Source organism: Schistocerca americana, chromosome 4 (genome assembly GCF_021461395.2).
Source record: "Schistocerca americana isolate TAMUIC-IGC-003095 chromosome 4, iqSchAmer2.1, whole genome shotgun sequence".
Classification (NCBI taxonomy): domain Eukaryota; kingdom Metazoa; phylum Arthropoda; class Insecta; order Orthoptera; family Acrididae; genus Schistocerca; species Schistocerca americana.
This window is the reverse complement of record NC_060122.1, coordinates 853,395,921-853,420,808: the sequence shown is the minus strand read 5'-3', so window position 1 is coordinate 853,420,808 and position 24,888 is coordinate 853,395,921. Positions and strand designations below refer to the sequence as shown.

Sequence of the window (24,888 nt, the reverse complement as noted above, 5' to 3'; positions counted from 1 at the left end):
ACAAAGACTGTGTGATATGAGTAGATGACAAGACAGAGGGGGTTGGAAACTGTTGCGTGAAGGGTGTGGGGAAGTGTGTGTGTGCAGGCTTAGGCTGGAATAATTGTGGGGGCAGAGAATGTGTTGTAAGGACAACTCCCATCTGTGCAGTTCATAAAAGCTAGTAGTGGAGGGGAGGATCCAGATGGCTCGGGTAGTGAAGCACCTGTGGAAATCAATCACGTTATGTTCAGCTGCATGTTGTGCCACAGGGTAGTCTACTTTCTTCTTGGCCACAGTTTAGTGGTGGCTGTTCATCCTCTTGGGTGGCTTGTTGCTAGTCATACCAATATAAAAAGCTGTGTAATGATTGCAGCAGAGTTGGTTAATGACATGGCTGCCTTCACAGGTGGCTCGGCCCCTGATGGGGTAAGATAACCCTGTGACAGGAGTGGAATAGGAAGAGTGAGTGGGTGGACAGGGCAGGTTTTGCACCTGCATCTTCCACAGGGATATGATCCTTGTGGCAAGGGGTTGGGGTTTGGAGTGTCAAAGAGAACACCACTTTAGGAGGGGTGGGAAGTATCTCGGATAGGATGTCGCTCATTTTAGGGCACGATTACAGCCTGGTGAAGCATCTGGTTCAGTTGTTCCATTCCAGGATGATACTGGCTGATGAGGGAGGCTCTCATTTGTAGCTGATTCTTGGGGGTGGTGGGAGGATTGGGGGTATTTGGGGGTACTACATGGAAAATCTGTTTGTGGACTATGTTCGAGGGACATTGCCAGTCCGTGAACGTGTTTGTGAGGCCCTGATCCTACTGGGCAAGGGAGTCCTCATAGGCTGCATGAGAGGGATCAACTGGCCACTGCCAAACTGTTGTTGAGAACAAAGTTGACCACCTGGTGGCACAACATGCAGCTGAGCAGAATATGCTCAATTTCAATGGCTGCTCTCAACCTGAGCCTTTTAGATCCTTCCCTCGACCACCACCACCACCACCACCATCACCACCACCACCACCACCACCACCACCAGCAGCAGCAGCTTCTCTGAACTACACAAATGGGAGCTATCCTTGCAATATACCCTCTGCTCCCATAATTGTCCTGGCTTCAATCTCAGGTAACCCACTGTCCCTGCACCTAATAGTTTCCCATTCCTCTGTACTACCATCAATTCTCAATTCACATACTCTAGCCCGATGAAGAATAAAATCTGAAAGCTAGCAAGTTTTCTTCCTTTTGTGTGTGCCTATTGACAACTCAATGATTCTGCTTTTTGGTGAATGGTCTCCTTTAAATTTAAAGTATTTACATGCTAAAGAGCAGACTTCTTGCAGATTTACTCTATCAAATGCTAAAATTTAGGCATAATTCTTGCCAGAAATATTAGTAAGAACCTGTTTCAGAGGCAGAATCATCTATGCCATCATAGAGTGATCTGCTTGGCTTTGTGTTGCAGCAACTAATTTTCCGTCCAATGCAGCACAGACCTGTGGAGAAATTTTAACAATTAGCTTTTCATTTCATTATTAACATATAACATACTGCCAGACCAGTTTGTGCATGAATGATTAGATACATAAATGGTGCATCAATATTTTATAAGATATGTTTCCCCATAAACCTCACCAGTTTCACATGAAATTAGCTTCACATTGTTCTTGAATTTACAACATTCCTTCAATAATAGACACATTTTTCTACAATATAAATTACAAAATAAAAATATATGCCAATATTTTACAACTACATCTATATTCAGCAAGCAATGGCAGTGCATGGTAAAGGACATGTCCCACTGTATCAGTAACTAGGGCTTTTTCCTGTTCCATTCACATATGCACTGTGGTAAGAATGACTGTGTAAACACCTCTGTACATGCTGTAATTAGACTAATCTTGTCTTCATGACCCCTGTGGAAGCGATATATAGGCAGCTGTGATATATTCCTAGATTCTTCACTGAAACTTTCTAAATACAAGGTGTACAACATTGCTTCTGCCGTTTGCCGACGGTAAGTAACGGTTGAAAGAAACAGATCGCAGACATCAGGCAGTTAGCTTGGACCTCAGTCAACATAACCTCATTCAAACATTAGTCAATTTATGTCTGTATCATAAAGTTGTTCTTGATTAAAAATGTCAGTTTAAGAGCCTAATTCTTGTCATTTGCAGGAGGTGTTACTGTTGTGTTTCAGTATGAAGGAAACAGCGGCTGAGTCTCATCGAATGTTCTCAAGTACATATGGTAAGGACACTATTAGTGAAATAATGTGTCCTGAGTGGTTTCAACACTTCAAGAACAGTGATTTTAAATTAGTAGACCGGTACAGTGGTGGAAGAGAGAATGTTTCCGAAGAAGCAGAATTGGAGACATTGCTGAGTGATGACTTGCATCAAACTTTAGAAGAATTGGCATGATTAGTGGGAGTGACACAGCAACTCATTTCAAAATATCTCAAGGCTATGAGCATGATTCAGAAAGAAGGAACTTGGGTCCCGTGTGAGCTGAAACCAAGAGATGATGAACAGCATTTGTGTGTTTGTGAACAGTTGCTTCAGAGGCAAAAATGGAAGGGATTTCCACATTGCACTGTGACCAGGAAGGAAAAATGGGTTCTATATGATAACCATACATGCAAAAAATCGTGGTGATATCCCGGTCATGCTTCTATACTGACGGCCAAACCGAATATTCACGGCTCCAAGATTATGCTCTGCATTTGGTGGACCAGCTTGGCGTCGTGTACTATGAGATGTTAAAACCAAGTGAAACAATCACATGTGTTCATTATCTGATGCAATTAATGCATCTCAGCAGAGCGTTAAAAGACAAACGGCCGCAATACAGTGAGAGGCATGATAAAGTGATTTTGTAGCACGACAGTGCTCAACCCCGCATTGCAAAAGAGATCAAAATCTACTTGGAAACATTAAAATGGGAAGTCCTACCCACCTGCCATATTCTCCAGACATTGCTCCCTCTGGTTATTACCTGTTTAGATCAATGGCACATGACCTGGCTGACTAACACTTCCAATCTCATGAAGAAGTCACAAATTGAATCGAGTCGTTGATTGCTTTGAAAGCTGAACAATTTTTTCGATGTGGGATTCATACACTACCCAAAAGAAGGGAGAAAGTAGTGGCCAGTGATGGAAAATACTTTGAATGATACATGTGTAACCAATTTGTTTCATTAAAGCCTCAAATGTTGGGGAAAAAACGGTGGAAGTAAAGTTGTACACCTTGTACATTTTTGTGGGATGGTTTGCATCTATCTTGAAATGCCTGCCACTTTAGTTGTTTCATCTTTGTGACACTCTCCCATGGGCCAAACAAACCTGTGACCATTTTTGCTGCCCTTATTTGTATCCACTTATATCCCGTGATAGCCCTGTCTGTTGAAGGTCCCACACATTTGAATAAAATTCTGGGTGGGGTCACACGAGTGATTTGCAGTCTCCTTTGTAGACTGATTGCACTTCCCCACTATTCTACCGTTAAAATGAAGTCTATCACCAGCTTTACCCCCAACTGAGCCTATGTGGTCATTCTATTTCATACCCCTACAAAGTTTTACAGCCAGATATTTGTATAAGTTGGCCGCTTCCAATTGTGACTCATTGATATTCTAACCACAGGATACTACATTTTTGTTTTGTTATGTGTAGTCATAATTTTACATTTCTGAACATTAAAGCAAATTGTAAATCTTTGCAGCACTTTGAAATCTTATCAAGATCTGACTGAATATTTGTACAGTTTCTTCTAGACAGTAGTTCATTGTACATAAATGCCTAATCTGTGAACCATATGAGATACTATAAATATTGTCTGCAAGGTCATTAACATACAATATGAGCAGCAAGATTCCCAGCACACTTCCCTGGGACACACCCAGAGTTACTTATAGATCCGTCGATAATCTCTATCCAAGATAACATGCTGTGTCATCCCTACCAAAAAAATGCTCAATCCAGTCACAAATTTCACTTGATACATCATAAGAGAGTAGATATGGTACTGGGACAAATGTTTTTCAGAAATTGAGGAATTATGCATCTACCTGACTGCCTTGATCCATAGCTTTTAGTACTTCATGTGAGAAAAATGCAGCTTCAGTTCACATGATCTAAGTTTTCGGAATCCCTGCTGGTTATCAGGGAGGAGGTCATTCTGTTTGTGATACTTCCTTACATTTGAATTCCTTTCAGCATGTTCTAAGATTCTACAACAAATGGATGTTAAGGATACTGGACAATTGTTTTGTGAATCATTCTACTACCTTTCTTGTAAAAAGGTGTGACGAATGCTTTCTTCCAACTACTGGACACAGTTTTATGTTCAAGGAATCTACAGTAGATTATAGCCAAAAGAGGAGCTGACTCAACTGCAAATTCAGAATAAAATCTGATACGAATTCCATTAGCCTCTGGAGCTTTATTCACTTTTAACAATTTTAGCGGTTTACAATGCCAAAGATGCTAATATCTATTTAAATCATTTTTTCAGTGGTATGAGGATTCAATTCAGACAATCCTCCAGATTTTTCCTTCTTTAAGCATTTGTGCTCTTGGTTTGCTACCCCGTATTTCAATTCCTGTCTTGTCCATGAGAGACTGGACCACTACAACCAGAATTTCTTTGAGTTTGGGGAAAAATGTCTTGACAATATTCTGCTACAATAGTCACTGAGGGCTTTATGTATTGCTCTCTTGACAGACAAACACATTTCATTCAATATTCCTCTGTCTAAAGCCCTCTGCTTTGTTTAAAATTTATCATGCAAAATCTCTGTTCTGTTAGGAGTTTCTTTACAGTGGCGGTATACCATAGAGGGTCCCTCCCATCATGAACAGTTCTACAGGTTATCCACTCAGCTATTCATTTAACTTGAGTCATAGGCTCCTGTCCTGAGCTAAAAGTTTGAATTTCTCCATTGAGATATGATACTACTAATTCTTTGTCCAGTTTACTTAACATATTAATCTTTCTACTTGTTTTAATTATCCTTAGTACTTTGATAATCACTGTTACTACAACTGCCTCATGGCCACCGATACCAGATGCAAAGGGGACATCCTCAAAGAGGTCAGGTCTCTTTGTTGCCATTAGATCCAATATATTTCCACCATGAGTCAGGTTCCTAACTCTCTGTTCTATATAGTTTTCAGAGAAGGCATTTAGTAATGTTTCAGAGGATATCTTACCATGTCCACCACTAACAAAACTGTAACTTTCCCAATTAAATGGTGAAAGATTAAAGTCTCCACCAATGACTGATTTGATTTGATTTGATTTATTTCATGTTCCACAGGTCCAACTGTGTTGGGTTCACAAGGACTGCAGTATGATTGGAGAATTTAAGTACAAGTGAAGTGAAGATTTCTCTAAAGTTTTTGGTTACATCAGGTGATGAGTCTGGTGATTGATAGAAGGATCCAGTTACCATTTTATGCCCACACTGACATTGAGTGTTGCCCAAACAATCTCACATGAAGCTTCAATTTCCTTCTCGTTGGATTTGAATTTCCGATTTGCCTATCCTTTAAATATACTCTTAAATATTCCTCCAAAATCTCACTGCTTTCAATTTCAAGTTTCAACCAGCTTTCTGTATCTAGTATTCTGACATTGATATTTACTCAGTGGATGAACTCATGCAGGATGAACTGGAAATTTGAGATAGATACAATGTGTTACATATCCCAAGAACTATCGTTAAAGTGTTATCATTTATTTTAACACTATTATTTATTAGTGCAAAAATCATTGTAAGTGTATTATAAATTTTTGACTGTGTTCTGAATGCAAACCAAATGGACTGCAAATGTATGCCATGAGAGCAATAAACCACAATACAACAATCTTCGTACATCCATAGTTGAAATGGAGGACAGTGGGATGTCAGCTGGTATAAATTTATATTAAAAATGAAGAAATTCCTCAAGCTGTATTTAAGGTGTTGATTTTATTTTGGCAACTAGTTTCAACATTGTATGAAACTTCATACTAGATACTAACCACTTCCACATGGAGCACGTCCGTATCTCACCACTGACTTCTAGTATCAGCCGCACGCAGTTGAAGTCAACAAGTGTATGGGCCTGAAGATGACATTGTTACAACATTGAAACTAGTTGCCAAAATAAAATCGACACCTTAACTACAGCTGGAGGAATTTCTTCATTTTTAATACAACCAATTCCACAATTCCTTCACTGCTTTCCAGGAGCCTTCAAAATCTGGTACTAATACTTCCATTTCTTCTACAGCTATCATTTCCTGGACCGGATGAAGAGCTACCTAAGGTTATTTTAATATATATATATATATATATATATATATATATATATATATATATATATATATATATATATATATATATATATATATATATATATATTAAAAAAAGCACCTTGTGTGCACCCCACCCACAGTCAGCTTCCTGGGCAGCAGCCTCTGATGAGTGTCATATACCTGACCCATTTAGGAAGTTCCCACAGTTGTCAACCCTGTGGCACAAGTTTAGGGAGTCACAGCCAAACTTGTCACAGAATCCGCCAAGTCTCTGGTTCGATCCTTTGTCGAAACTCCACAGGCCAGGCCAGTATTCACAAACTTCTTGCCAGTCATTAGAATGATCCAAGTATGAACTTGGAGACCAGATAACGAGCATAATTGCCCTGTGAGGCCCAGAAACACACACAATGAGTGCATGAGGTGTTCCTTCCCACACCTTCTTGCCATTTCTTTAAGCAGCTTCATTATTCACCATACATTTGACTGCCCACTATTATTAGACTGCCAACCTTTTGTGTTTGCCTCTTCTTGCCATGTGATACAGCACATTTCCCAACAGATGAAGTGAGTCCACTGGGTCAGGTAACTCCTCAAACGTGTTGGTTATGGGATATGTGTAACATCATGAGTTTGTCGGTGACCCTGTCCCATCTGTACAGGGTGCTTAACCCTACCACTGACATGCCATTCATTGTCAAGTGGACATATCCTGTATTTCTTGCAGAAGAGACAGTACTACAGGAGAGAATAGTACTTGAGGTACTTTTGGTATGTCTGGCACATGGCTTTCAGTAGCCCTCCCAACACACCCAGTCACAGTAGCTTCCAATAACTTGACAGTAGTCAGGGCATTCCCAGCTGCTTATGGACACCAACTAACTCATCTCATGCCTGAGGACAGCATTCACATTGGAGCTACATCTTCACTTAGCATGCACATAGTCTTGCCCATAATACAACTCGTATTCTTATCTTTTTTTTCAATTATTACCCAATGTTGTCAACTGTTTTCCCATACAGTAACATATTGCTTGCTTTGCAATGTTTCTTATATGATGCATGGCGTCTTTTCATTAGGACATGTCTGAAAAATACTGACACCACACATTCATATAATTGATTCACCACAATGGACAATGAATCCACAACCTTCAGTGCAGAGGCACATTTATGTTTGACCTCCTGCAGCAGCCTAAAATTAGTGAGCATGGAGGACAGGGAGAGGAACTGCGAACAGATGCTGCTAGGTGGAAGTATGGATCAGCTGCGGAGCATGCTGAGATAATTTGTGCATTTGCCATAAACAATGTGTCAGGATGGCCCAGTGTTTAATACAACTGCCTAGTAAGCAGGGGACCTTAGGTTTGAGTCCCAGTCTGGCACACATTTTCATTCATCATTGCTGATTCTGCACACAGTTCTGATGCAGCTGATACCATTAATTCCTTCCCTTTCCTTTCTCCCCTCTCCACCCTCAATTTGCATAGTATCCAATGTTTCTGTTATAGAAAATAATGAGCTAATATCTGAGACCTTGTCAAGTAAAATAGAGAGTTCATCTTGTTCTTTGTTAGTCCTTTATCCAATATCAAGCTGCGTTGGGACATTTACAGTACTTCTCTACATTTCTGTCTTTCCATCACTCTTCTTCTATAACTATTTTATTCCAGTCCAAACTACTTCTTCTTAAACTCCCCTTTATTGAGTCAGTCCATCTTACTCTAGGTCTCCCTCTTGACCTCAAATTTGGCCTCCTTCACTCATTTTGGTATTCCTATTTCTTCCATTCTCTTTACATGTCCAAACGATGTACGTGTGGGAGTAGTTCAATGACACTGTGTGTGACTGTCACCCATCTCAATAGTGTTCGCAACTGGCTCACCAACCAGTTTGATGAGACTTGTTGTCAGACTCAAGGATGTCATAAAACACAACCTAGAGGTGGATGTTTTATGCCATTCTGCCTCTTCCCGTTCATACAACACACCGTGCTCCTGTATTTTGCCACATGCCACTGCATTCTAGGAGCTTTCACCCTGGCATCCACAACCCAACTTGGTGCATTGACTGTTCAAGACAAGCAATAGGAACACAATTGTACATCCATCAACACACTCAAGGGGTGTGCCTCCTCAGCTGACGAGCTGAGCTCTTGGCGGTTCCCCAACACTACGCCAACTGCCGCATGTCTTCGGACACACTCTGTATGAAGACTGCAACATAATAAGGACATATCTGCTGCCCTCGCCTTGGCACATGAGCAGCTCACAGTCTTGACATGCAACCATCGTGATGATGAGAGTGGGAGTATACCAGTGCTACCGACCGGTCGAGCCACCTGCTGTCAGACCACACTCGCCCCCCCCCCCCCCTCCCCTCTACCCGGCTCCAGCTCTGTCAGCCCTGCCTTGCCACCTGGCTACCCCACTGTTGGCATCATCAGCTGCACCCCTCCAGCTGTACAGTACACTGTCACCACATCTCTTCCGCATGACTCCCCACCTCACAGCTTGACCACTGCCTGCTGCTGATCTTCACACAACATTGACCCCTCCGGCTACGTTCATCAGGTTCCCTGTTCGATTACCACAAACCTACCAGAATCGATGATGCTCTGTGAAATCACATTCACACACATTGGAGCAACTGAACATGACACAATGTTTTTTTCAACAACCTTCAATTGCACAATTTGCCTCCAACCATCATTGACAACTTCGGAGTCTCTTCTCAGCATGAGTTCAATACATTAACACCAGACTCTGTGATAGTATCTTCAGCTGAACTGACTTCAACCATGACCAGAAGAGCGTCAGTACTTAGAATTCCCGCCTCCTCGTGGACCTTAGTCTGCCACGAACACCCGCAGCACAGGCCGTGCCCATTGTAGCTTGTGCCAACAAATAAATTAGTAGCTTACATCAACCACATTACCCCCTCAACATATGCCATCCCTTTGATCAGATCAAAGTCTCTCTGGCACATGTGGCCTCCACATGCCAACATCCTCATCACCAACACCTTGCCCCCACTCATCCCCAAAATGTCTTTAGTCATAACACTGGCAACCCCTGTAGGCACACCAGATGCTTCACATGTCAGCTATAGCTATACCACCTGTTTAGCACTCATACCACATGCACCGCAACTCTGAGTAGTGGCCCCGTCACGGCTTGCTGAACTGCCAGCCACGGCATGACTGGTTACATACAACTGCAAAGCATCACCTTGAGAAATGGCCCAGTCTTGTCTCTAGAAAGCAACAGCCGCAGCACGACTGGTCATACACACCTGTACCCATTGCTTCACGAGTCACTAACCCCACTCTTGTCTTCCCTTCAGGGCTCCACCTTAAGGAGGAGAGGGGGGGGGGGGGGGGGGGGGCAGGCATGTGACATCCACTGTGATACATGTCACTGACAGAGTATAAGTATAATATCTGTGCCTTGTGATTCGATGAAGTATATTTTGCTATATGGGACATTCCCTATTATCTATGTAGGGACATCATACACATTTGAAAGGTGAAACTGATAGCCTCAGGTGAACGTAAGAGAGATATACATTGGTCAGGTTGAAAAAAACTATAAAATGAACATCAACAGACTAAGATATTTCTCCTTATGATACCAAGGAAATTATAGATAAAGGCTCAGAACATGAAGACGCATAGTACACCAGTTTGCTAATATTGTTCATGTGCTACTTTCAGGATTAACATCATGTTATCATGTTTGAAATATACTCATTGGTTCATTGCTTTCTGCAGATCCTATCCTGAAAAAGAGTGATCAGAATTGTGGAATGAATCAAAATGTAAGCAGGTTCAAGTGGGTGCAAGCTGCAACAATTATGAATGTATGAAGAGACTTGCACAGGATGAATTAGAATAGAGAGCTACGTAAAACTAGTCTTCAGACTGAAGATAAGAACAACAATGTATATTAAGAAATTGAAGCAGCTCTGAAAAAGTATGGTCTGTGAGGAAGATAGTTAGTGTCATGTGGTCCTCAAAGCCAGAATACAGAGTTGGTATTTGTATGAGTGTTCTCTTAGTCATCAAAGAAAAACAGTTGTCTAAATTAATATTGTGCCTCCGGGTGTTCTACTGAGTTGTTATTTCCTGAGAGATAAGTTGTCTATGTTGATACTTATAAAGATCACAGTAGACAAAACAATATGTGTGCTTTAATGTAAGATCTTTGTTGGTTGCTGTTTATAATAATGGATGAAGACTCTTATTACTTTTTAGTCCTGTGGTTTTTGTGTACGCTTCTAAAATACGAATAAAAGACAGTCCAAAGAATTTTCTGAATTATCTTGACAGTCTACATGCTGTGAAAATAGGTGCCTGCTTAAAATGAACATTGTTATTTGACAGCCTGTCATCTTCATCCTATAAATTCTACAACAGATAAACATTGTATGCTTGAATGAAATGCAATTGCTTCAACATAAAATAAACTCTTGAAAAATGTAATTTTCATGTAACAGTATATGTAAATACACCCATTACTGAACAATTACATGACTGCACAACGATCACTGGTAGCAATCACACCTACAAAATATCTAGGCGTATGCATATTGAGTGATTTAAAGTGGAACAACCACACAAAACTCATCACAGGTAAGGCAGATGGCAAGCTGAGATTCATTGGAAGAACCTTCAGAAAACTTTGGCCAACCACAAAGGAAGTAAGTTTCAAAACTCTCAGTCAACAAATACCTGACTATTGCTCATCAGCTTGGTTTCCATACCAGATATCTGATAGTGGAAATAGGGGAAGTGTCTGGTCAGCAACACAAGGTCGACGATATAAAGTCAGTTCGTAGAAAAATATTTCTGTTCCTGATAAATCAGATATATATACATATATATATATATATATATATATATATATATATATATATATATATATATATAGTATTTAACAATCATTTTCTGAGCATTGCTGGTGAATTAAATAAAAATTTTGTTTCTACAATGAATCATATAATTTTCTTGGCAAATGCCTTTCTCCTTTCTGAGATTGATATCTGAAATACTCCTCTGTGATACAGACAAGGGGGAGACTGAGTCAATAATTAAATCACTGAAGACTAAGGACTCTCATGGATAAGATGGAGTGCCTAGCAAATCATTAAAGTGCTGTGCTGCACATGTTAGCCCTGTATTTAGCCATATTTGTAATTTTTCCTTTAAGAATTGTCAGTTTCCTGAACAATTAAAGTACTCAGCAGTAAAGCCGCTTCATAAAAAGGGATAAAGGGATAATGCAGACAATTTTAGACCTATTTCTATGCCATCAATGATTGCTAAAGTTATTGAAATGGCTGTGTATGTTGGGATAATTTATCATTTTATAACATACGATTTGTTATTAAATGTACAGTTCAGCTTTAGAAGTCATTTAGCAACTGAAAATGCTATATTCTCTTTTCTCTGTGAGGTACTGGATGGGTTAAACAAAAGGTTTAGAATGCTGGACATATTTTTTTGATATAACTAAGGCCTTCAAGTGTGTTGATCACAAAATATTGCTCCAGAAGTTGGACCATTATGGAATACGGAGGGTAGCTCACAATTGGTTCACCTCTTACTTTAGCAGCAGACAGCAAAAGGTCATTAGTCACTATGTTAAGAATGGCTGTGATTTGGGGTATGAGTGGGGCACAGTCAAGTGGGGGTGCCCCAGGGATCAGTGTTGGGGCCACTCCTGTTCCTTATCTACACTCCTGGAAATTGAAATAAGAACACTGTGAATTCATTGGCCCAGGAAGGGGAAACTTTATTGACACATTCCTGGGGTCAGATACATCACATGATCACACTGACAGAACCACAGGCACATAGACACAGGCAACAGAGCATGCACAATGTCGGCACTAGTACAGTGTATATCCACCTTTCGCAGCAATGCAGGCTGCTATTCTCCCATGGAGACGATCGTAGAGATGCTGGATGTAGTCCTGTGGAACGGCTTGCTATGCCATTTCCACCTGGCGCCTCAGTTGGACCAGCGTTCGTGCTGGACGTGCAGACCGCGTGAGACGACGCTTCATCCAGTCCCAAACATGCTCAATGGGGGACAGATCCGGAGATCTTGCTGGCCAGGGTAGTTGACTTACACCTTCTAGAGCACGTTGGGTGGCACGGGATACATGCGGATGTGCATTGTCCTGTTGGAACAGCAAGTTCCCTTGCCGGTCTAGGAATGGTAGAACGATGGGTTCGATGACGGTTTGGATGTACCGTGCACTATTCAGTGTCCCCTCGACGATCACCAGTGGTGTACGGCCAGTGTAGGAGATCGCTCCCCACACCATGATGCCGGGTGTTGGCCCTGTGTGCCTTGGTCGTATGCAGTCCTGATTGTGGCGCTCACCTGCACGGCGCCAAACACGCATACGACCATCATTGGCACCAAGGCAGAAGCGACTCTCATCGCTGAAGACGACACGTCTCCATTCGTCCCTCCATTCACGCCTGTCGCGACACCACTGGAGGCGGGCTGCACGATGTTGGGGCGTGAGCGGAAGACGGCCTAACGGTGTGCGGGACCGTAGCCCAGCTTCATGGAGATGGTTGCGAATGGTCCTCGCCGATACCCCAGGAGCAACAGTGTCCCTAATTTGCTGGGAAGTGGCGGTGCGGTCCCCTACGGCACTGCGTAGGATCCTACGGTCTTGGCGTGCGTCCGTGCGTCGCTGCGGTCCGGTCCCAGGTCGACGGGCACGTGCACCTTCCGCCGACCACTGGCGACAACATCGATGTACTGTGGAGACCTCACGCCCCACGTGTTGAGCAATTCGGCGGTACGTCCACCCGGCCTCCCGTATGCCCGCTATATGCCCTCGCTCAAAGTCCGTCAACTGCACATACGGTTCACGTCCATGCTGTCGCGGCATGCTACCAGTGTTAAAGACTGCGATGGAGCTCCGTATGCCACGGCAAACTGGCTGACACTGACGGCGGCGGTGCACAAATGCTGCGCAGCTAGAGCCATTCGACGGCCAACACCGTGGTTCCTGGTGTGTCCGCTGTGCCGTGCGTGTGATCATTGCTTGTACAGCCCTCTCGCAGTGTCCGGAGCAAGTATGGTGGGTCTGACACACCGGTGTCAATGTGTTCTTTTTTCCATTTCCAGGAGTGTATATAAATGATACGCCCTCTGGTATTACAGATAACTCTAAAATACTTCTGTTTGCTGATGACAGTAGCATGGTAGTAAAGGATGTTGTATGCAAAATTGGCTTGGTTTCGAATAGTGCAGCTCATGACTTAAGTTCATGACTTGTAGAAATTAAACTAACACTAAATCGCAGTAAGACTCAGTTCTTACAGTTTCTAACACACAATTCAACAAAACCTGACGTTTTAATTTCACAGAATGGGCATATGATTAGTGAAAGTGAACAGTTCCAATTTCTAGGTGTTCAGATAGATATTAAACTATAGCGGAAAGCCCACATCCAGGATCTTCTTCAAAGGCTTAATGCTGCCATTTTTACTATTCAAATTGTATCTAAAGTGAGTGATCGTTCGACACAAAAATTAGTCTACTTTGCTTATTTCCATTTAGTTATGTCATATGGTATTATATCCCCCCCATGAACCATGGACCTTGCCGTTGGTGGGGAGGCTTGCGTGCCTCAGCGATACAGATAGCCGTACCGTAGGTACAACCACAACGGAGGGGTATCTGTTGAGAGGCCAGACAAACGTGTGGTTCCTGAAGAGGGGCAGCAGCCTTTTCAGTAGTTGCAAGGGCAACAGTCTGGATGATTGACTGATCTGGCCTTGTAACAATAACCAAAACGGCCTTGCTGTGCTGGTACTGCGAACGGCTGAAAGCAAGGGGAAACTACGGCCGTAATTTTTCCCGAGGGCATGCAGCTTTACTGTATGGCATGGAGAGCTGCATCAAACCAGTCTCAGGACTGAAGACCACAACAACAACATGGTATTATATTTTGGGGTAACTCTTCCCATTATAAAAGGATATTTTTTGCACAGAAATGGGCGGTTTTGGCAATAAATGGTGTAAGTTCACGAACCTCTTGTTGACCCCTGTTCATGGATCTGGGTATTTTGACATTGGCCTCTCAATATATATATATATATATATATATATATATATATATATATATATATATATATATATATATATATATATATATATATATATATATATATATATATATATATATATATATATATATAAAAAAACAAAGATGATGTGACTTACCAAATGAAAGTGCTGGCAGGTCAACAGACACACAAACAAACACAAACATACACACAAAATTCAAGCTTTCGCAACAAACTGTTGCCTCATCAGGAAAGAGGGAAGGAGAGGGAAAGATGAAAGGATGTGGGTTTTAAGGGAGAGGGTAAGGAGTCATTCCAATCCCGGGAGCGGAAAGACTTACCTTAGGGGGAAAAAAGGACGGGTATACACTCGCACACACACACATATCCATCCACACATATACAGACACAAGCAGACATATTTAAAGACATGTGGATGGATATGTGTGTGTGTGCGAGTGTGTACCCGTCCTTTTTTCCCCCTAAGGTAAGTCTTTCCGCTCCCGGGATTGGAATGACTCCTTACCCTCTCCCTTAAAACCCACATCCTTTCATCTTTCCCTCTCCTTACCTCTTTCCTGATGAGGCAACAGTTTGTTGCGAAAGCTTGAATTTTGTGTGTATGTTTGTGTTTGTTTGTGTGTCTGTTGACCTGCCAGCACTTTCATTTGGTAAGTCACATCATCTAAAATGGAAGGAAACATTCCACTGTCATTTCTTGTTAACAATAATAGCTTATTCCCAGGAATAAGCAGCTTTCACTCAGTTAATACCCAGCAGAAATCAAACCTGCATTTGGATCGGACTTTCTTAACTCTTGTGCAGAAAGGTGTACAGTATACTGCTGCATCCATTTTCAATAAGCTACCATTTGCATTCAAAAACCTTGACAGTAATCCACACACTTTCAAATTGAAACTGAGGAGTTTCCTCATGGGTCACTCCTCCTATTCTGACGAGGAGTTCCTTGAAAACTTAAGCTGATTGTTGCTGTATTGTTGATTGCATTTATTTAAACTTATGGACTGACTTTTTTTGGGTTCATAAAATTTATTTTTATCTGTTATTACTTTTATGATGTAATTTCATGTACTGACACGTTCCATGATCTTGGAGATTTGCTCCTCAATTTGGTCCTACAGAACTTGATGTGTAAATAAATAAAATAAAAGGGGAGATCCAAAGAAGAGCAGCACAAATGATTACAGGTTCATTTAGTAAGTGCGAAAGTATCACAGAGATGCTCAGCCAACTGCAGTAGCAGACACTGCAAGGGAGGAGTTCTGATCAAGGCACACTTTATTGCTTAAAGTTTGAGAACATCTGTCCCTAGAAGAGGCAACCAATATCTTGCTTCCTCCTATGTACAACTCATGAAAAGATCTTGAACGTACAAGTACCCTCTGCCACAAACTGTAAGGTGGCTAGCAGAGTATAAATGTAGATGTAAGTGTACACACTGAACACTAAGCCGTTGCTGAATAACATTCCACGTACACCTACAAAGTTAAAAGAAACTGAGCCTCATAAAACTGCTGATACATTATTTCATTCATTAAGTCACACATTTTGTGCTGTAGAGCCCTTCATGTCGCAGAAGTTTCAAGGATGTGGAACAAGTGAAACTATACATTAACTGGAGAAGCAGTCACTGCAAGGTACTTATGCAATACAGTACACCACAGTCTTGTTAGATTCAGATCTTGTGATCATAAATGTAATTGGTAGCATTTCACTTTGCAAAATCCACTGCTTGGGAAACATGCTCTTCTGGATTAGTGCTGGAGTTATGTGTTTCTTTAAGAGCATCTCATGATAAAAAGCAATGTGCAGGTCAACCCCATTTTTATTTTTCTTCTATGACTGAGAAAGAAACCTCCTTAATAATACTTCTCATACAAAATAAACCTTACACATCACAGCAAAAAGAGTTTTTGAACTGTTGCTTTTAGTTATATAATAGTATCAGAAAAACAGTTATGTATGTAAACAAATGGCAGTCTTTAGTTTCAACATGGTCAAAAGTCAGTACAATGCATCTTGTCACAGTTGCTAATAAAACATAAATGTAAACTAAAAGTTATAGGAGAAGTCACTGTTGGCCACCTTCACAGGACTGTGGTACACAGGAGTACAGTAATAGGAAAACTAATCATACAAATGACAAACAATTCAAGCATATCATGAAATAGATGGATGCAATACATTTCACCAATGGTCAGTACAAATCATAAGTGAAAACTCATGGGATTTGGCAAGTTGTGATCCATAAGAAAACAATTTGGATACTAGATGACCCTGTAGATTGCTACCTAGAGACAAATGCTGTATTAAATAAATGATTCTTGGTTGAAAACTGAAGATGGCTAGTGGCCAAAATACACCACAAAATAAATAAAATATTTGTGGTGAAGACAAACATGTAATTAAATTAACTTATATAGAAGCACATAAGTCCACTGCACTTCCTTCTCCATTTTTGCAATACACCGAGGAGGCAAAAGTCATGGAATGTCTTCTAATATTGTGTCGGACCTCCTTTTGCCTGATGTAGTACAGAAACTCGACATGGCATGGATGCAACAAGTTGCTGAAAGTCCCCTGCAGCAATATTGAGCCATCCTGCCTCTATAGCTGTCCACAATTGCTGTGCAGTCTGGGTGGCTAAATCATTTATTCAAATTGTCCAGAGTGTTTTTCAAACCAATCATGAAGAATTGTGGCCCAGTGATGTGACGCATTGTCATCTGTAAGAATTACACATTTGCTTGGGAACATGGAAGTCCATGGATGGCTGTAAATGGACTCCAAGTAGCCAAACAGGACTATTTTCAGTCTATGATCAGTTTAGTTGGACCAGAGGACACAGTCCATTCCACATAAACACACAGCCCCCAACATTATGGAGCCGCAACCAGCTTGCATAGTGACTTGTTGATCCATGAGGTCTGCACCACAATTGAACCCTACTGTCAGATCTTACCAACTGAAACCAGGACTCATCTGACCAGGTTGCAGCTTTCCAGTCATCTAGGGTCCAACCAATATGGTCACAAGCCCAAGAAAGGCACTGCAGATGATGTCCTGATGTTAGCAAAGCCACTTGTGTCAGTCATCTGCTGCCATAGCCCACTAATACTGCATTTTGCTGCACTGTCCTAACGAATGTGTTCACCATACTTCCCACATTGATTTCTGTGGTTATCTTGTGCAGTGTTGCTTGTTTATTAGCACTGACAAATCTACACAAACACTGCTGCTCTCTGTCGTCAAGTAAAGGCCACTGGCCACAGTGTTGTTCATGGTGAGAAGTAATACTTGAAATCTGCCATTCTTAGCACACTCTCGACACTGTGGATCTAGGAATATTCAATACCCTAACACTTTCCAAAATAGAATGTCCCATGCATCTGGCTCCAACTACCATTTCACATTCAAAGTCTGTTAATTCCCATCGTGCAGCCATAATCGTGTCAGAAACTTTTTCACATCAATCACCTGAGTACAAATATACAGCTCCGCCTTTGCACTGCCCTGTTATTCTTTGTGTATTCTATACTACTGCCATTTGCACATGGGCATATAACCACCCCATGACTTTTGTCACCTCAGCATATATTTCCAACCTTATTTTTAATGTGTCTGCTCTGCCCAATACATATCCTCTTTTCTTGTACATATCATGTTATGATGAATATTCTTTGTACATCAGGCTCTACAAAGAGATGCTGCTGCTATTGTATATATTACAAAATGTAGTACCATTCAATTGGTGTTATTATTTTCTCCTTACGGTAATGCAATCTGTGCGACGGTTGTATGCCAAACACATTTTAGGAAGAAAATATCAAAACTGTAACTTATATTGCCACAACAACAATAAAGAAGACAAGGATTATTTAAAAATGAATGTGCTCCTTACCTGACATGTATGAAAAATAAAAACAGACCATAAACAATGATTCATACCACCGAACATGACGATCAGCAAGAATTGCTGAAAGTGTGATGATTGAGAATGCATATGCTACAACTTCTCTTGTAATTGGCCATATATTGAGTTCAATTACCTGAAACAATTGATTGATTGATTGATTGATTTCTTTATTAATCCATGTAACAATTTACATTGTGTGGATTTCGTCAGCAAAATCATATACAACACAATATACCTACAATTATACACATAAAATCAGTATTTACACACATTTTTGAGGTATCTTAAATTAGTTTTATATCCTTATGTAATTTTCTTATAGTACTGTACAATTCTGGATTTCATATTATGATTATTTCCTCATGTATTACAATGCAGGCTACTTTAATTACACTACATGTTTTAATTCAGATAGTCCGTTACTGCGTAATAACTTTTATTTAATAAAAATTTTTTTAGTTTTGTTTTGAACTGTCCGGTTGTGTCAATATCTTTTATTTTTTGGGGTAATTTATTATATAATTTAATGGCATTGTACAACAAGCTCTGCTGAGTTTAAACTTTATTTTTCCTCTCTAGATGCAGATTGTATTGGTTTCTAGTTTCATAGCTGTGTACTAAAGAATTTTTCATATAGCAGTCAATATTTTTTTTACATACATAATACTTTGAAAAATGTATTCACAGAGGACAGTTAGGATTTCCAGCTTTTGGAAATGTTCAAGGCAGTGAGCCCTACTGCCACTCTTGGTTATTATACGAATTGCTCTTTTCTGTAATTTGAAAACTATTTGAATATTTTTACTGTTGACTCCCCAAAATATTATTCCATAGGTAATAACAGAGTGGATATAAGAAAAATATACAGATCTGACACATGTAGTATCACACACTGCAGTCAGAATTCTAAGAGCATAGCATGCTGTAGCGATTCTGTTACTAAGTATAGTGAATAGCATGAAAAATCTTAAAATGGAAACAAAACTGGAATTATTGCATTATTATTCTGTAATCAGTAATGCTGTACAAAGTAATGAACAGGTAGGTCAGAATAATGCCAGCAAGAAAGAAGTTCAAGGAGTGAGGAAGTAGTACTTCCCCTAACTCAGTTCTGTCCCTGCAGCTCCCAATGGGCAGTCCATCAAACTATTGCAATACCAGTAGATTTAATTGTAAGCTTTGTTGTGTTTCACTGTTTGCCATTTACCTTCTTTAGTGTTCCTTTATATTTTGTGTAATAAGAGTGCCAGAGAAGAAACTTCTCATGAAACATACACACAGTTACTGTATCAAACTTTTCAGCAAGAAACAAAAGAGAAAACAGTACCATTTCAGCAGAATAAAGTGAAACATATGTTGAAATTGGAAAAAACACATTTTGATAGCTGCATACACAATACTAGTGTTAATGAATATTTTGTGCAACAGCTACTGATATCGTGTACACACAAATGGGGAATTTTACCAACATTATTCTGGAAGTATCAGTGCATCTAAAACGTTATACCACTTAAAGAGTCTACATCATTTGAACATCATCAAGGTAGTCACAACAATGTAATTATACCCATGAAAATGTTTTTAGAATGGGGCATACTGTTCAGCTCTGCAGTAAATCACAATGCATACTCAGCTCACTGCCACAACCCTATTGTGTACATTGTTCTCAGCAGCAGACAGTAGCTGGCAGTAGAGTCAGACACATAATCATCATCTACTTATTTAACCCTGCTCTCTCTACCTCTTTTTCTAATCCTCTGAATGGTCTGATGTGGCTAGCCATGGTTTCCTCTTGTGTGTCAATCACTTCATCTCACAGTAGCACTTAGACCCAACTTCCTCATTTGTTTGTTACATATATTCCAGTCTCTGTCTGTCTCCACAATTTTTGTCTTCATTGCTTTTTCTAATACCAAGGAAGTTATTCCCTGTTGCCTTATTATACCTCTTATCATCCTGATCTTATTCTAGCTCGTGTTTTACTTATTGATTCTGTAGAGAATTACCTCATTTATTATCAGTCCAACTAACATTGTCATAACAGTAATTAAAGCAAAATAAATTGAAATTGCATTTTTGTTAATTCTATGAGGGATAGATTCAGGGGCCTAATTGCATTTTTTTTTCATTGTACTGTTTGTTACCTTTTCTTCACAAAAAGTGAGTACCTACTCCATCTTGAAATATAATTCTCTACTACTGGTGACCATAATAAGGCTACACATTGGCTCTCTCTGGGTCAAATACCACCACTTGGCTTTGAAGGAATTTGTAAAACCACTGTTGTGTGGTTACCTGAACCCAGATTTGTATGTAATTACATATTTTTTCTGTTTGTCTTATGGATGTGAAAAGTGTAAATGTTGGTGAATTAAGTTGTGAGCGCTAATATATTTCATTTTATCATTACATATTTCACCATAATTACATATTTTAAATATATATTTCATAGATTTACATATTATTGCTTTTTTTATCTTTATTCATATTTAAACACACCCTCAGCAGGCCATGCATTACAAAAATATCCAAATCTGACCTACCATAAAAGTTGAAGACAGCAAAAATTACATTCTACTGCTATAAAATATGGTTAATTACACTTTTGATTTGGGTTGCAATAGAAATGCTTGTGCATAATTTACAAAGATTCGAAATGTTTGGTCTCAAAAACAAAGCAGACATAATAATAAAATTATGTGTAATATAATACTAGACATTAGCTTGTTTAGTTAAGAGCTTTACACTCTTTTGAGATTGACAATGGCACAAAGAAAAGACTAGTGGCCCAATGTTTTCTGGTTACTAGTGACTTCCCCTCATATTGTGTCAGACCTCATTTTGCCTGGTGCAGTGCAGCAACTTAACACGGCATGGCCTCAACAAGTCACCACAGGTCCCCTGCAGAAATATTGAGCCACGCTGCCTGTATGGTCGTCCATAATTGTGAAGATGGTGATAGTGCAGGATTTTGTGCAATAAGTGACCTCTTGATTATATCCCACGAATTTTTTATGAGTAACAAAATCATTTGCTCAGATTGTCCACAATGTTCTCCAAATCAATCATGAACAATTTTGGTCTGGTGACAAAAATTCCATCATTGTTTGGGAACATGAAGTCCATGAATGGCTGCAAATGATCTCCAAGCAGCTGAGCATAAACATTTCCAGTCAATAATCGGTTCAGTTGTAGTAGAGGACCCAGTCCATTCCATGTAAACACAGCCCTCACCACCACGGAGCCACAACCATCATGGGTCCATGGCATCGTGGGATCTGGGCCACACTCAAACCCTATCATCAGTTCATACCAACTGAAATCAGGACTCATCTGACCAGGCCTCTGTTTTCCAGTCATCTAGGGCCCAACCCATATAGTCATGAGCCCACGAGAGGCACTGCAGGTGATGATATGCTGTTAGCAAAAGGCTCTTGCGGCTGTCATCTGCTGCCATAGCCCATTAAGGCCACAGTTCCCCACAATGTCCTAATGGATGCACTTGTTGTACATCCCACATTGATTTCTGCAATTATTTCCAGCAGTGTTGCTTGTCTGTTACCACTGACAACTCCACACAAATGCCGCTGCTTTTGGACATTAAGTGAAGACCATTGGCCACTTCATTGTCCTTGGTGAGAGGTAATGCCTGAAATGTGGTATTTTCAGCAGACTCTTGACACTGTGAATCTCTGAATATTGAATTCCATAATGATCTCTTTTTTCCTGAGGGCATGCAGCTTTACTGTATGATTAAATGATGATGACGTCCTCTTGGGTAAAATATTCTGGAGGTAAAATAGTCCCCCATTCAGATCTCCAGGCGGGGACTACTCAAGAGGATGTCGTTATCAGGAGAAAGAAAACTGGCGTTCTATGCATCGGAGCGTGAAATGTCAGATCACTTAATCGGGCAGGTACGTTAGAAAATTTAAAAAGGGAAATGGATAGGTTAAAGTTAGATATAGTGGGAATTAGTGAAGTTTGGTGGCAGGAGGAACAAGACTTCTGGTCAGGTGACTACAGGGTTATAAACACAAAATCAAATAGGGGTAATGCAAGAGTAGGTTTATTAATGAATAGGAAAATATGAATGCGGGTAAGCTACTACAAACAGCATAGTGAACACATTATTGTGGCCAAGATAGGTACGAAACCCACACCTACTACAATAGTACAAGTTTATACGCCAACTAGCTCTGCAGATGACAAAGAAATTGAAGAAATGAATGATGAAATCAAAGAAATTATTCAGATAGTGAAGGGTGACGAAAATTTAATAGTCATTGGTGACTGGAATTCGGTAGTAGGAAAAGGGAGAGAAGGAAACGTAGTAGGTGAATATGGATTGCGGCTAATAAATGAGAGAGGAAGCCGCCTGGTAGAATTTTGCTCAGAGCACAACTTAATCATAGCTAACACTTGGTTTAAGAATCACGAAAGAAGGTTGTATACATGGAAGAACCCTGGAGATACTAAAAGGTATCAGATAGATCACATAATGGTAAGACAGAGATTTAGGAACCAGGTTTTAAATTGTAAGACATTTCCAGGGGCAGATGTGGACCCTGACCACAATCTATTGTTTATGACCTGTAGATTAAAACTGAAGAAACTGCAAAAAGGTGGGAATTTAAGGAGATGGGACCTGGATAAACTGAAAGAACCAGAGGTTGTACAGAGTTTCAGGGAGAGCATAAGGGAACAATTGACAGGAATGGGGGAAAGAAATACAGTAGAAGAAGAATGGGTAGCTTTGAGGGATGAAGTAGTGAAGGCAGCAGAGGATCAAGTAGGTAAAAAGACGAGGGCTAGTAGAAATCTTTGGGTAACAGAAGAAATATTGAATTTAATTGATGAAAGGAGAAAATATAAAAATGCAGTAAATGAAGGAGGCAAATAGGAATACAAACGTCTCAAAAATGAGATCGACAGGAAGTGCAAAATGGCTAAGCAGGGATGGCTAGAGGACAAATGTAAGGATGTAGAGGCTTATCTCACTAGGGGTAAGATACATACTGCCTACAGGAAAATTAAAGAGACCTTTGGAGATAAGAGAACCACTTGTATGAACATCAAGAGCTCAGATGGAAACCCAGTTCAAAGCAAAGAACGGAAAGCAGAAAGGTGGAAGGAGTATATAGAGGGTCTGTACAAGGGCAATGTACTTGAGGACAATATTATGGAAATGGAAGAGGATGTAGATGAAGATGAAAGGGGAGATACAATACTGCATGTAGAGTTTGACAGAGCACTGAAAGACCTGAGTCGAAACAAGGCCCCGAGAGTAGACAACATTCCATTGGAACTACTGACAGCCTTGGGAGAGCCAGTCCTGACAAAACTCTACCATCTGGTGAGGCGAAATACCCTCAGACTTCAAGAAGAATATAATAATTCGAACCCCAAAGAAAGCAGGTGTTGACAGATGTGAAAATTACTGAACTATCAGTTTAATAAGTCATGGCTGCAAAATACTAACACGAATTCTTTACAGACGAATGGAAAAACTAGTAGAAGCCGACCTCGGGGGAAGATCAGTTTGGATTCCGTAGAAATACTGGAGCACGTGAAGCAATACTGACCTTACGACTCATCTTAGAAGCTAGATTAAGGAAAGGCAAACCTACATTTCTAGCATTTGTAGACTTAGAGAAAGCTTTTGACAATGTTGACTGGAATACTCACTTTCAAATTCTAAAGGTGGCAGGGGTAAAATACAGGGAGAGAAAGGCTATTTACAATTTGTAGAGAAACCAGATGGCAGTTATAAGAGTCGAGGGACATGAAAGGGAAGCAGTTGTTGGGAAGGAAGTAAGACAGGGTTGTAGCCTCTCCCCAATGTTATTCAATCTGTATATTGAGCAAGCAGTAAAGGAAACAAAAGAAAAATTCGGAGTAGGTATTAAAATCCATGGAGAAGAAATAAAAACTTTGAGGTTCACCGATGACATTGTAATTCTGTCAGAGACAGCAAAGGACTTGGAAGAGCAGTTGAATGGAATGGATAGTGTCTTGAAAGGAGGATGTAAGATGAACATCAACAAAAGCGAAACGAGGATAATGGAATGTAGTCGAATTAAGTCGGGTGATGCTGAGGGAATTAGATTAGGAAATGAGACACTTAAAGTAGTAAAGGACTTTTGCTATTTGGGGAGCAAAATAACTGATGTTGGTCGAAGTAGGGAGGATATAAAATGCAGTCTGGCAATGGCAAGGAAAGCGTTTCTGAAGAAGAGAAATTTGTTAACATCAAGTATAGATTTAAGTGTCAGGAATTCATTTCTGAAAGTATTTTTTTGGAGTGTAGCCATGTATGGAAGTGAAACATGGACGTTAAATAGTTTCGACAAGAAGAGAATAGAAGCTTTTGAAATGTGCTGCTACAGAAGAATGCTGAAGATTAGATGGGTATATCACGTAACTAATGAGGTGGTATTGAATAGGATTGGGGAGAAGAAAAGTTTGTGGCGCAACTTGACGAGAAGAACGGATCGATTGGTAGGACATGTTCTGAGGCATCAAGGGATCACCAATTTAGTATTGGAGGGCAGCGTGGAGGGTAA

At 40.3% G+C, this 24,888-nt stretch overlaps 1 protein-coding gene across 3 annotated transcripts in view; it reads right to left on the bottom strand.

The window, feature by feature from the left end:
* Positions 1-24,888, bottom strand: part of LOC124612887 (sodium/potassium/calcium exchanger 3-like) — a 269,335-nt gene that overhangs the window by 88,477 nt on the left and 155,970 nt on the right. For all 3 annotated transcript variants that reach the window (XM_047141341.1, XM_047141338.1, XM_047141340.1), the window contains 2 exons: positions 18,308-18,455; positions 1,383-1,475 (listed from right to left, as the gene is read on the bottom strand). In XM_047141341.1, coding sequence (XP_046997297.1) covers positions 1,383-1,475; positions 18,308-18,455 — 241 coding nt within the window. The remainder of the gene's footprint in view (positions 1-1,382; positions 1,476-18,307; positions 18,456-24,888) is intronic.